This window comes from Salvelinus namaycush, chromosome 17 (genome assembly GCF_016432855.1).
Source record: "Salvelinus namaycush isolate Seneca chromosome 17, SaNama_1.0, whole genome shotgun sequence".
Lineage (NCBI taxonomy): Eukaryota > Metazoa > Chordata > Actinopteri > Salmoniformes > Salmonidae > Salvelinus > Salvelinus namaycush.
Window position 1 is genome coordinate 27,386,526 of NC_052323.1, and position 15,081 is coordinate 27,401,606.

Here is a 15,081-nt window from a genome sequence, read left to right on the forward strand (position 1 = left end):
TCAGCCCAATCCACTGTCTCATCAGCCCAATCCACTGTCTCATCAGCCCAATCCACAGTCTCATCAGCCCAATCCACAGTCTCATCAGCCCAATCCACTGTCTCATCAGCCCAATCCACTGTCTCATCAGCCCAATCCACTGTCTCATCAGCCCAATCCACTGTCTCATCAGCCCAATCCACTGTCTCATCAGCCCAATCCACTGTCTCATCAGCCCAATCCACTGTCTCATCAGCCCAATCCACTGTCTCATCAGCCCAATCCACAGTCTCATCAGCCCAATCCACTGTCTCATCAGCCCAATCCACTGTCTCATCAGCCCAATCCACTGTCTCATCAGCCCAATCCACTGTCTCATCAGCCCAATCCACTGTCTCATCAGCCCAATCCACTGTCTCATCAGCCCAATCCACTGTCTCATCAGCCCAATCCACTGTCTCATCAGCCCAGGCAGGGAAGTTATACACTTGATCTCCAATATAAAAAACATCTAGACATTATCTCACATTTCTTCTAGACTAACATTTAGTTCTCAACAAGCTGTATAATTAAGTGATAATGCCAGAGAAGCTGGTGTTTGGAGGCTATATTGGGATGGGTGTTGTTCGTTGAGGGCCGGCAAACCATGCCAATATATCCTCCAAACACCGGCTTCTAGGGCATTATCACTTTTATACAACGGGTTACCAACATATTCAAATAATGAGTCACGTATTTTCATAAAAAACGTTATTTTCATTCATATATTCATACTATTTCATCCTTCCACAAGATATAGTCCCGACATAAATCTAGGGTTGCTAGAGACGAGACCCAGTCGTTCAGTCTTTCTGTTCTGTATCTATGGACGTGACCCAGTCGTTCAGTCTTTCTGTTCTGTATCTATGGACGTGACCCAGTCGTTCAGTCTTTCTGTGCTGTATCTATGGACGTGACCCAGTCGTTCAGTCTTTCTGTTCTGTATCTATGGACGTGACCCAGTCGTTCAGTCTTTCTGTTCTGTATCTATGGACGTGACCCAGTCGTTCAGTCTTTCTGTTCTGTATCTATGGACGTGACCCAGTCGTTCAGTCTTTCTGTTCTGTATCTATGGACGTGACCCAGTCGTTCAGTCTTTCTGTTCTGTATCTATGGACGTGACCCAGTCGTTCAGTCTTTCTGTTCTGTATCTATGGACGTGACCCAGTCGTTCATTCTAAATGTACCGTTGCCATTCTGGCTGGCAAAGTTCTTATTCTTTGCTTGCTAGCTAGCCAACTACGGCTAACTTACAGTCGTGTCAAAAAGTGCAGCCAGTAAGTAGCTGCATTTGCATTTGTTGAAGCTGGTTTCTAGTGGCATTTAATTGGATCCATCCACAACAATAAGCTGATGAGGTACGATTTCGCCTGGCATAGAAAATGTGCTCACTCGTCAGGAAACTGTTAGTCAGAGGAGCTAGCCAACAACACAGCTGCAGTAACACAATCATTTCTAACTGAAGCTGTGAAAGACTGCAAATTAGTTTCATTTTACCTTTTTTAAATTTGTTTGGTATATATCCATAAAAATGATGCCAGCTGAGTTATGATTTTGAATGGCTGAGAAACGCTTCCTGCCTCTCTGTCTCGTCCAGACTCATGACTCGTTCATTACTATGGGACAGCAGGAGATCGAATTTGAATATTGAAACAATGTTGCAAATGTCGGAGAGACAGACAGCAAGGTTTATACAAATCTCCGCTGTTGAAAACTAAATGTTAGTCGAAAAGAAATATGAGAAATTGTCCAGATGCTTTTTATGGTGGAGATCAAGTTCATAAATTGCCTGGCTGGGCTGATGAGACAATGGATTGCGAAGTCAGATGGAACAGAGTTAATAGGCTTTTATTTATTTAATTTTTTTACTCCTTTTTCTCCCCAATTTCATGGTATCAAATTGGCAGTTCCAGTCTTCTCCCATCGCTCCAACTCCCGTACGGACTCGCAAAGGTTGATGGATTGCTTCTTGACACAACGCCCGCTTAACTCGAAAGCCAGCCGCACCAATGTGTCGGAGGAAGCACCGTACACTTGGCGACCTTGGCGACCTTGCCAGCGTGCATTTCGCCCAGCCCGCCACAGGATTCGCTAGTGCGCGATTGGACAGGAACCTCCCTGCTGGCCAAATCCTCCCCTAACCCGGACGACGCTGGGCCAATTGTGCGCTGCCCCATGGGTCTCCTGGTCCCGGCCGGCTGTGAAAGAGCCTGTACTCAAACCAGGTTCTCTAGTGGCACAGCTAGCACTGCAATACTGTGCCTTAGACCACTGCGCCACTAGAGAGGCATAAATGGGCATTTTAACGTCATAGATTTAGCCGGTGGAAACGTGTGGAATAGACACCGACTGGAATGGGGTTTTAACCAAACAGCATTCACGATTCGACCCACCCATTGCATAAAGGGTTATAGAGCAGAGCACATTCTGTTGCTAATGGGGCTATAGAGTAGAGCACCACTAGTCTGTTTCTATAGGGGCTATAGAGTAGAATACCACCAGTCTGTTTCTATAGGGGCTATAGAGTAGAATACCACCAGTCTATTTCTATAGGGGCTATAGAGTAGAATACCACCAGTCTGTTTCTATAGGGGCTATAGAGTAGAATACCACCAGTCTATTTCTATAGGGGCTATAGAGTAGAGCACCACCAGTCTGTTTCTATAGGGGCTATAGAGTAGAGCACCACTAGTCTGTTTCTATAGGGGCTATAGAGTAGAGCTCCACCAGTCTATTTCTATAGGGGCTATAGAGTAGAGCACCACCAGTCTGTTTCTATAGGGGCTATAGAGTAGAGCACCACCAGTCTGTTTCTATAGGGGCTATAGAGTAGAGCACCACCAGTCTGTTTCTATAGGGGCTATAGAGTAGAATACCACCAGTCTGTTTCTATAGGGGCTATAGAGTAGAATACCACCAGTCTGTTTCTATAGGGGCTATAGAGTAGAGCTCCACCAGTCGGTTTCTATAGGGGCTATAGAGTAGAGCACCACCAGTCTGTTTCTATAGGAACTATAGAGTAGAATACCACCAGTCTGTTTCTATAGGGGCTATAGAGTAGAGCTCCACCAGTATGTTTCTATAGGGGCTATAGAGTAGAGCACCACCAGTCTGTTTCTATAGGGGCTATAGAGTAGAGTACCACCAGTCTGTTTCTATAGGGGCTATAGAGTAGAGCACCACCAGTCTGTTTCTATGGGGGCTATAGAGTAGAGTACCACCAGTCTGTTTCTATAGGGGCTATAGAGTAGAGCACCACCAGTCTGTTTCTATAGGGGCTATAGAGTAGAGCACCACCAGTCTGTTTCTATAGGGGCTATAGAGTAGAGCACCACCAGTCTGTTTCTATAGGGGCTATAGAGTAGAGCACCACCAGTCTGTTTCTATAGGGGCTATAGAGTAGAGCACCAACATTCTGTTTCTATAGGGGCTATAGAGTAGAGTACCACCAGTCTGTTTCTATAGGGGCTATAGAGTAGAGCACCACCAGTCTGTTTCTATAGGGGCTATAGAGTAGAGCACCACTAGTCTGTTTCTATAGGGGCTATAGAGTAGAGCACCACCAGTCTGTTTCTATAGGGGCTATAGAGTAGAGCACCACCAGTCTGTTTCTATAGGGGCTATAGAGTAGAGCACCACCAGTCTGTTTCTATAGGGGCTATAGAGTAGAGCACCACCAGTCTGTTTCTATAGGGGCTATAGAGTAGAGTACCACCAGTCTGTTTCTATAGGGGCTATAGAGTAGAGCACCACTAGTCTGTTTCTATAGGGGCTATAGAGTAGAGCACCACTAGTCTGTTTCTATAGGGGCTATAGAGTAGAGCACCACCAGTCTGTTTTATAGGGACTATAGAGTAGAGCACCACTAGTCTGTTTCTATAGGGGCTATAGAGTAGAGCACCACTAGTCTGTTTCTATAGGGGCTATAGAGTAGAGCACCACTAGTCTGTTTCTATAGGGGCTATAGAGTAGAGCACCACCAGTCTGTTTCTATAGGTGCTATAGAGTAGAGCACCACCAGTCTGTTTCTATAGGGGCTATAGAGTAGAATACCACCAGTCTGTTTCTATAGGGGCTATAGAGTAGAGCACCACCAGTCTGTTTCTATAGGGGCTATAGAGTAGAGCACCACCATTCTTTTTCTATAGGGGCTATAGAGTAGAGTACCACCAGTCTGTTTCTATAGGGGCTATAGAGTAGAGCACATTATGTTTCTATAGGGGCTATAGAGTAGAGTACCACCAGCCTGTTTCTATAGGAGCTATAGAGTAGAATACCACCAGTCTGTTTCTATAGGGGCTATAGAGTAGAGCACCACCAGTCTGTTTCTATAGGGGCTATAGAGTAGAGCACCACCAGTCTGTTTCTATAGGGGCTATAGAGTAGAGCACCACCAGTCTGTTTCTATAGGGGCTATAGAGTAGAGCACCACCAGTCTGTTTCTATAGGGGCTATAGAGTAGAGCTCCACCAGTATGTTTCTATAGGGGCTATAGAGTAGAGTACCACCAGTCTGTTTCTATAGGGGCTATAGAGTAGAGCACCACCAGTCTGTTTCTATAGGGGATGTAGAGTAGAGCACCACCAGTCTGTTTCTATAGGGGCTATAGAGTAGAGCACCACCAGTCTGTTTCTATAGAGACTATAGAGTAGAGCACCACCAGTCTGTTTCTATAGGGGCTATAGAGTAGAGCACCACCAGTCTGTTTCTATAGGGGATGTAGAGTAGAGCACCACCAGTCTGTTTCTATAGGGGCTATAGAGTAGAGCACCACCAGTCTGTTTCTATAGGGGATGTAGAGTAGAGCACCACCAGTCTGTTTCTACAGGGACTATAGAGTAGAGCACCACCAGTCTGTTTATATGGGGGATGTAGAGTAGAGCACCACCAGTCTGTTTATATAGGGGCTATAGAGTAGAGCACCACCAGTCTGTTTATATAGGGGATGTAGAGTAGAGCACCACCAGTCTGTTTCTATAGGGGCTATAGAGTAGAGCACCACCAGTCTGTTTCTATAGGGGCTATAGAGTAGAGCACCACCAGTCTGTTAATATAGGGGATGTAGAGTAGAGCACCACCAGTCTGTTTCTATAGGGGCTATAGAGTAGAGCACCACCAGTCTGTTTCTATAGGGGCTATAGAGTAGAGCACCACCAGTCTGTTTCTATAGGGGCTATAGAGTAGAGCACCACCAGTCTGTTTCTATAGGGACTATAGAGTAGAGCACCACCAGTCTGTTTCTATAGGGGCTATAGAGTAGAGCACCACCAGTCTGTTTCTATAGGGACTATAGAGTAGAGCACCACCAGTCTGTTTCTATAGGGGCTATAGAGTAGAGCACCACCAGTCTGTTTCTATAGGGGCTATAGAGTAGAGTACCACCAGTCTGTTTCTATAGGGGCTATAGAGTAGAGCACCACCAGTCTGTTTCTATAGGGGCTATAGAGTAGAGCACCACCAGTCTGTTTCTATAGGGGATGTAGAGTAGAGCACCACCAGTCTGTTTCTATAGGGGCTATAGAGTAGAGCACCACCAGTCTGTTTCTATAGAGGCTATAGAGTAGAGCACCACCAGTCTGTTTCTATAGGGGCTATAGAGTAGAGCACCACCAGTCTGTTTCTATAGAGACTATAGAGTAGAGCACCACCAGTCTGTTTCTATAGGGGCTATAGAGTAGAGCACCACCAGTCTGTTTCTATAGGGGCTATAGAGTAGAGCACCACCAGTCTGTTTCTATAGGGGCTATAGAGTAGAGCACCACCAGTCTGTTTATATAGGGGCTATAGAGTAGAACACCACCAGTCTGTTTCTATAGGGGCTATAGAGTAGAGCACCACCAGTCTGTTTCTATAGGGGATGTAGAGTAGAGCACCACCAGTCTGTTTCTATATGGGCTATAGAGTAGAGCACCACCAGTCTGTTTATATAGGGGATGTAGAGTAGAGCACCACCAGTCTGTTTCTATAGGGGCTATAGAGTAGAGCACCACCAGTCTGTTTATATAGGGGCTATAGAGTAGAGCACCACCAGTCTGTTTCTATAGGGGCTATAGAGTAGAGCACCACCAGTCTGTTTATATAGGGGATGTAGAGTAGAGCACCACCAGTCTGTTTCTATAGGGGCTATAGAGTAGAGCACCACCAGTCTGTTTCTATAGGGGATGTAGAGTAGAGCACCACCAGTCTGTTTCTATAGGGGATGTAGAGTAGAGCACCACCAGTCTGTTTCTATAGGGGCTATAGAGTAGAGCACCACCAGTCTGTTTCTATAGGGGATGTAGAGTAGAGCACCACCAGTCTGTTTCTATAGGGGCTATAGAGTAGAGCACCACCAGTCTGTTTCTATAGGGGCTATAGAGTAGAATACCACCAGTCTGTTTCTATAGGGGCTATAGAGTAGAGCACCACCAGTATGTTTCTATATGGGCTATAGAGTAGAATAACACCAGTCTGTTTCTATAGGGGCTATAGAGTAGAATACCACCAGTCTGTTTCTATAGGGGCTATAGAGTAGAGCACCACCAGTATGTTTCTATATGGGCTATAGAGTAGAATAACACCAGTCTGTTTCTATAGGGGCTATAGAGTAGAATACCACCAGTCTGTTTCTATAGGGGCTATAGAGTAGAGCACCACCAGTCTGTTTCTATAGGGGCTATAGAGTAGAGCACCACCAGTCTGTTTCTATAGGGGCTATAGAGTAGAATACCACCAGTCTGTTTCTATAGGGGCTATAGAGTAGAGCACCACCAGTCTGTTTCTATAGGGGCTATAGAGTAGAGCACCACCAGTCTGTTTCTATAGGGGCTATAGAGTAGAATACCACCAGTCTGTTTCTATAGGGGCTATAGAGTAGAGCACCACCAGTCTGTTTCTATAGGGGCTATAGAGTAGAGTACCACCAGTCTGTTTCTATAGGGGCTATAGAGTAGAGCACCACCAGTCTGTTTCTATAGGGGCTATAGAGTAGAGCACCACCAGTCTGTTTCTATAGGGGCTATAGAGTAGAGCACCACCAGTCTGTTTCTATAGGGGCTATAGAGTAGAGTACCACCAGTCTGTTTTATAGGGACTATAGAGTAGAGCACCATGTGATCAATCTTCCTAATTATGCATCATCCTTTTGTTGTGTTTTCCACACGTAACATCTTAGCTTCATTTTTAAAAAGGTATTATGTCATGTATGTTGCACAGGTAAATAGTTAATATTAAGTTCAAGGCACCATGTCAGTTGTAAAGCAGTGGGACATTCCTTATACCTTCAATTCAACATTTGAACACATGATTATTACCTGTCAGTTTCCTCTGATGAAACCATATTACAAAGAGAAACCACATTCATTATCCCCCTGATGTGTCAAAGCTGAGCTTAAACAGCAGTAACAAAGCTGTAGCTTGGTTGACAGTAATCCCCCTTGTAAGCGGCTTTAGTAAAGGCTACAACCCAACCTGTTTTCCCACCAATGAATGGCACAAGTTCTTATGAAACGGTTGATGTGAAACACCTCTGGCTTAATTCAGTGTTTTAATGCCGTCTTTAATGTCAAGGTAAATGCCATTATTAGGTTCATTGTTCATGTTGTCTTTGGAACCAAAGCTCAGAGCCACCTTGTGATGTTGTAGCAGGAGGTGTCCAAGCCTCTGCTACTGCAAATAGCTGTTCAACGGCTGTGTTGTAGTCCTTTACTGTTAGTCAAGAGAAGGTTCTAGTTGGATGGAACTTATTAAGTGCTGGTCAGAAAGCTACCCTGCTGTCCCCACAAACGAATACCTTCCTCAGCTATAGATACTCCCAGACCAGCAGAGTGTACATTCAGTACCTGCTCGTCCTGTTACCAGCGTCTGCCGATTACTCGAAGCGATAGGAGCAGGCCCTGGCCCTAGACTAGGGCAGGTCAATGACGACAAGGTAATAGACTAGAATGCCTGTTCTCTGTGATGTAACAATGGCCAGGAGTCCTGCTCGATCGCTTTGTTATGAAGTTATGCAAACTATGAAATTATGAATAACATAAAATAACATAATATGATGTTATTTATGTTATTTCTCACGTGAAGAACTCCTGTAAACCTTGCCGTATTGAAACTCAGTGAACAAGGCATCTTAGACAAGCTGAAAAACAAATGGTGGTACGATAAGGGTGAATGTGGAACCAAGGACTCTGGAAGTAAGGTCAGTCTCCGCTGGTCTTTTGTGTTGATTCTCAGTTGCATTGTGACGTACTGTTCATATGCAAAGAAATGCTAAACTATACTGAAACATCAAGATTAGCTATACTCTATATCCCCCCCTACCCCTTATTTTATTATTTTATTATACCCCCAGAAAAGATGATGCCACATACATTTAACAAAGATAATCAAGTGGTTCAAGCCCTTCATGCACGATTTCCCAAATTCAAATCATATCTGAAAAATACATTTTTTTTTGGGTTTGGCCAATATAGAAATAGGAACTGCTTTTTTGCTTCACAAACTGTAATTGTAAATTACCTTATGCTTGGTGAAATCGTACATGTGTAAAATAATCAAACACCATCATTGAATAGTTGTTGACATTAAGTGCTAATTTTCATGCTTGACATTCATGATATTCTTACCATTATGCTGTTGTTTCTATTTACTAAACTTTTAATTCAAATGTGATTTATCTGTGTTACTAGTTTGCTTGGAAATGTATTTATTGTGTTTTTTAACTTCCTGTGGTGGGGTAAACAAACAAAGTGTTCATGTTGTGATCAACCGCTTCCATGTGACTTCAGGAAGACATTACAACACCGTGGGGTGTTTTTCAGGGTTTTGTCTGAGCAAGGAGTTGCAAGGAAGAGATCTTTTTGTTTCCACCCCACATGAAGTCTAAGAATGTAATAAGCCTCTATTTAAACCTCTGAGACCATAGCCAGGCCAATAAACTGACAGATCACTGTCCGTACCGCCGACGGCTTAGCTACATAGTACCACAGATATAACCTCAGTCAAACCGCAAAGGGTTCAACTGCAAATGGTAAAACTCTCATGAACAAATGTTCTATAAACATGTTTGGGAAGTAAACAGCTGCAAAATGGTTTGATATCTTAGAAATTGCTTTTTAAATTTTTTGACGCCAGAGAGATTTGACTACACAGTATACCACAGTATTTACACCACAGTATTTATACCTATAAAAAAAAAAAAAATCAGGACAGATCTTGAAATGTTGACCTGTGAGTTACTGACCGCAGCTTCCTTTTATGGAAGAAGACCTGTAGAATAGGGGAAACTCTACATTCACCTAGATCAAACTAAAGAGGTGACTCATCTCTCCTTCATTGGAGAGTGGGCTGACTATGGTGTTCAGATGTTCCTCAAAACGTCTTGGACCCCTATAGGAAAGCCAGTCCAATCTAGACTTTTTCTAGACTCAACCTCAGCCATCCTTTACTTTATCAGCCTTCTGTTGCTGTTAGCCTCTGGAGTCTGTAGTATGACCTGCCATTGGTAGCATCAGAAACCTTTCTGTCTCAGAGAAACAGTTTGTAGGAAGGTCTGATAATAGAGTATACATGTGAATTTTGAGTGTTAGGTCTCTGACTGTTATTTCAACAAGACTCTGTAAGGATCAGTTTGAGGCCTATATACACTCTGCTTTAGTGTCGTGCTGGTAGGCTGCACTGTTCTCTACAGAACTCTCTCTCCACCGCAAGCCCTCTAACGATGTTCTTCACCTTCCCCAGGACAAGACAAGTGCTCTCAGCCTGAGCAATGTGGCTGGAGTCTTCTATATTCTGGTTGGAGGGCTGGGGCTGGCCATGATGGTGGCACTGATTGAGTTCTGTTACAAGTCACGTGCAGAAACCAAACGGCTCAAACTAGCAAAAAATGCTGAGAAGTTTAAGCCAGCTCCACCGACCAACCCCCAGAACTTTGCCACGTACAGAGAAGGCTACAACGTGTATGGGACAGAGAGCGTTAAGATCTAAGGGTAATGACAACACTGCTCTCTTCCTGATTCTCTCTCTGTGACATCTGAATCATTTAGTTGGTTTCCTCTGTTGGTGTTGTTGAATGATTTGTTTGTTTGTGTTGTTGTCAAGCTGTTTGGTGTGATTTCCTAACACGTAATCACTCTTGACTTGAACATATCCACAATATTTTAACTAGGCAAGTCACCTAAGAACAAATTCGTATTTACCATGAGTGCCTAACCCGGCCAAACCCTAACCTGGACGACGCTGGGCCAATTGTGCGCCGCCCTATGGGACACCCGATTACGTCTGGTTGTGATACAGCCCGGGATCGAAAATGGATCTGTAGTGATGCTTCCAGCATTGAGATGCAGTGCCTTAGACCGTTGCGCCACTCGGGAGCCAATAGACGACCCAACATTACATTTACAATTCCCCAAGACTTTTATTGACTTGACATCGCTACGTACTGTGTATGACTAGAGGTCAGTCCTTGTGTGAGCCGCCAAAGTGTTTTTTCAGGTGGCCGAAGTCCAAACAGTGTAAAAAAAGTATTTTCATAATTTGAAATACATTTTTGGGATGGGAAAAAGTTTCCAGCGTAAACGTAAATGATTTAAAACCAGATATAAAGTATGTAGAAGAGATAATGGACCTACATACTCTTTAGTTATATAATCTTTGAAAACTAACAATCAGCAACATAAAAGCTAGACAGTCTGGGAGAATGGTACATAAAACATTTATTCAGCATTTTTTATTATGTTTGAGCAAAAGAACACAGCATTAGCCATGGCAAAATGCATCAAATTAAAGGAAATTTGTTTTAAAACTGCTAAATGTTCTCTCAGGTCCATGGCAGAATATGTAGATTTGTAGGAAATTGGCTTGAAATGCAAACATTTTTCTACACCGCCAAGATGGGGGGCCTCTAAATATTGTTTTTTAAGTCAGCCTCCCAATGGACCGGTCACGCCCTATTTCACGCCCCCTGCCTCGCCCACCACCTAAGCCCCTTTTTGGTCCAGAAGAAAACCCTGCACTATGGTGTTGTTAATTGAAATCAATATGATAAAAAAAAAAGATGAAACCATTAAAAAACATTTATCTTTATCTCGTAAACACTCATACTTTATCTAGTTTAAGGTTTTAGTTTACTCAGTAGAATATGCTAGCAGCATCTGCAAATCGCTAACAGTTAAGCTAATGTCCCAAGTAACACATCATCGTGACTCGACCATTACAACCTTAATGACACATCTCATCCACCATTTTAACAGACGTATTACCCATGTTTCTCTGTGTGAGAATCTCAATTTCATTGATTCCTTGGGTCCTCTCTCCTCGACTCCTCAAATCCCATTGGGTGAGAAGGTCAGAGGGGAGGGATCTCTGACTTCTCATCCTATTGGTTTTGAGGAGGTGAAGAGAGAAGACGCAAGGAATCAGTTAAATGCAGTTAAGATTATCCCTATGTCTCTACTTCCTTCCTCTAAAACAGGTATCGGGCGCTTCAGCTAGACCAGGTACACGATCCCTTACAAACGACTGTGACTATTGACCCTATGATGAAACAACATGATCACGTCAGGATGGGGGTTTCCTCAACTGCAGCTAAATCCTCTCCTGGCGGCAATGGCGACGATAATCTGCAATGGCGACACGACAGGACTGGTGACGTGAAGAACTCAAGCGGTTTCCTCCAGTGCCTTACGTATGGAACAGTCACAGACTCACAGAGTTACTTAGAACAATGCAACTCATCACAACGGTATTGCGTTTGGCTTGAACTCACAAACACACAGACAAATGAACAGAAAGACAGGATCGATACTGTAATCTGTTTTAAGGAACTTTATTTGAGATGCTAAAGACAAAAGAGAGATACCTAAAGCCATCACTTGCACCCCGAGCACATTTCCAAGTGCCGGACAGAAGATGAATACAATATGACAGATGATAAATTGTTTTTCTGCAAAGGGAATTTGATCAGATTATCCTAATTCTTCTTGCAGGCTAGGTTTTTACTCGTTAAATGTGTTTTAAAATACGTTTATTATAGACACTGATTATTAGAAGATAGCTTGTTATATTCCTGTGACCTTGGAATTGTTTTGAAAGACACATTTGAATCTTATTGGAATCAATTGGGTAAATATGCCATAGCCAAAAGAATACTGTATTGGTGTTGTCCTCAACTATGGTGCTTTTGAAGTCTCAGAGATACTCTGAGAGAAGGCGTTGGTAGCTAGTCAAATGTGCATCCCAAATGGAACCCTATTACCTATATAGTGCATTACTTCTGTGCAGCGCCCCCCAGGCAAAAGTAGTGCACTATATATTGAATAGGGGGCCATTCTGGACACACACACAGGGACTCGTGAAAGAGATGAATGTGAGATGCAGCATTTGGCTTTACACAACTTAAAACAGGCCATCTCACAATCCCAATACACTGCCAACAGATTCAGATGTGGGTTTTTTAAAGAATGCAGAGGACTGCCTGAGCAAGTTTCATAGTTCAGTAACTCTCCCAGTGTGTTTTATGGTGTGTATAATATGAAGAGAAAACTCACTCACACAGTGTCGCTCCAAAATAGGCTGTTTTTTTTTTGTCTTCATTTTGAAAGAACACCTGCTTATAGCTGGATTGTCATGTAACCTTAAATGATTCAAATCTTCTGTACAATAAATTAAAACTGAACCAAAAGGGACATTCAAAAAGTAGATAAACTGCAATCCAAACAGTAATGGCTTTTTAACAGTAGTATTATGGATGACCTTGGTATGTTGCTAAACAATTACACATTTTACAATAAGCTGCAGTTTAATGATATGCTTTCAGTTTTAATTTCATTTTATGAGCATTGTAGTGTTTGGTGAATTTACTTAGTAAATTAAATAAATGAATAATATAAATGCAACGAGAAAATAGATTTATACAACGTACTTTCCTTTTCAAAAGACTGTGATTCCATAGGATTTAGGGAGAAAATTAATCACCTAAAACCGTGAAAAGATAGATTTACACACACAAAAAAAATATTTAAAAAAGGGAAGGCAAGAAAAAGGAAATAAACAATTCTAAAGAAAGAGAGGTGTACATTTATTGAAATGAGACGTATTTATTAACGCTAGACAAGAAAGGAGTGATGGGTTTCCCAATTTTTCTAAGAAATTGCATGTGAACTCCGTAATGACATATCACAAGCTCTTCTAACTTACATCAGATTCTAGAGTAGAAATACAATCGCGGTTATTCTTTAGTGAGACAGTTTCTTTGGTTTCGTAAGTTCACTTGACACTGAGAAAATGGCTAAACATCTGAGTGACTACTACAAAAGAGTCAGAATCTGCATGTATGTATATAATTTACCGATCTTCGTTAGTGAGGAGCTGTACAGAGAATTTTAATACATTTTGTAAATAAACCTGTATAGAAAATGACATGTGTTTCTGTGCTTGTAATCTCATGAACTTGTTAAACCGCATGGTGACGTTTATTAAAATAAACACACACACACACAAACACACAGCAATGCATTGTCATCACTCCAAGAATGTGGAAGCTATGCATCTGTCTTCTCATCTGAAAGGAAATTGCCTGTTTTGCAACACACTGTACAAGCCACATGTCAACTATATAATTCCTTCCGGTACCATTACAACCTTCTGAAAAACAGAATGAGAAAATAGTTGTTTTATTTAATGGTTATTGAGCAGCTGGATCAATATTAGTCCAGAACCATCTGCTGCCTCTGACATCTCCCATATTCACTGATTGAGAGTCTCATTGACATCTTCATTGGCCATCTGAAATCTCTCTCTCATCAATAATGTGTCATTATAAGTTGAGGAAACCATTTCAAACCCAGAGTACATTAACCTACAATGACAAGACAGTGATCAAACATGGCAGCCTGATGAGTACATAGCACCCATCATGATGTATCTATAGGACTACTGGTACCAGTAGTCCCATAGTTACATCATGATACCAGTAGTCCCATAGTTACATCATGATACCAGTAGACCTATAGATACATCATGATACCAGTAGACCTATAGATACATCATGATACCAGTAGGCCTATATATACATCATGATACCAGTAGACCCATAGTTACATCATGATATCAGTAGACCTATAGTTACATCATGATACCAGTAGGCCTATATATACATCATGATATCAGTAGACCTATAGATACATCATGATACCAGTAGACCTATAGATACATCATGATACCAGTATTCCTATAGATACATCATGATACCAGTAGACCTATAGATACATCATGATACCAGTAGACCTATAGATACATCATGATACCAATAGGCCTATAGATACATCATGGTAGCAGTAGACCTATAGATACATCATGATACCAATAGGCCTATAGATACATCATGGTACCAGTAGTCCTATAGATACATCATGATACCAGTAGACCTATAGATACATCATGATATCAGTAGACCTATAGATACATCATGATACCAGTAGTCCTATAGATACATCATGGTATCAGTAGACCTATAGATACATCATGATACCAGTAGACCTATAGATACATCATGGTATCAGTAGACCTATAGATACATCATGATACCAGTAGACCTATAGATACGTCATGGTATCAGTAGACCTATAAATACGTCATGGTATCAGTAGACCTATAAATACGTCATGGTATCAGTAGACCTATAAATACGTCATGGTATCAGTAGTCCTATAAATACGTCATGGTATCAGTAGACCTATAGATACGTCATGGTATCAGTAGACCTATAGATACGTCATGGTATCAGTAGACCTATAGATACATCATGATACCAGTAGACCTATAGATACGTCATGGTATCAGTAGACCTATAAATACGTCATGGTATCAGTAGACCTATAAATACGTCATGGTATCAGTAGACCTATAGATATGTCATGGTATCAGTAGACCTATAGATACGGCATGGTATCAGTAGACCTATAAATACGTTGTGGTATCAGTAGACCTATAAATACGTCATGGTATCAGTAGACCTATAAATACGTCATGGTATCAGTAGACCTATAAATACGTTGTGGTATCAGTAGACCTATAGATACGTCATGGTAT

The 15,081-nt window shown here is 42.0% G+C and overlaps 1 protein-coding gene across 1 annotated transcript in view; it reads left to right on the forward strand.

Annotated features, from left to right (window-relative positions):
• The window catches only part of LOC120062167 (glutamate receptor 3-like), a 129,252-nt gene extending 119,274 nt beyond the window's left edge, over positions 1 to 9,978 (forward strand). The window contains exon 13 of the mRNA XM_039011973.1: positions 9,733 to 9,978. Coding sequence (XP_038867901.1) covers positions 9,733 to 9,978 — 246 coding nt within the window. The remainder of the gene's footprint in view (positions 1 to 9,732) is intronic.
• The last annotated feature ends 5,103 nt before the right edge of the window (positions 9,979 to 15,081 follow it).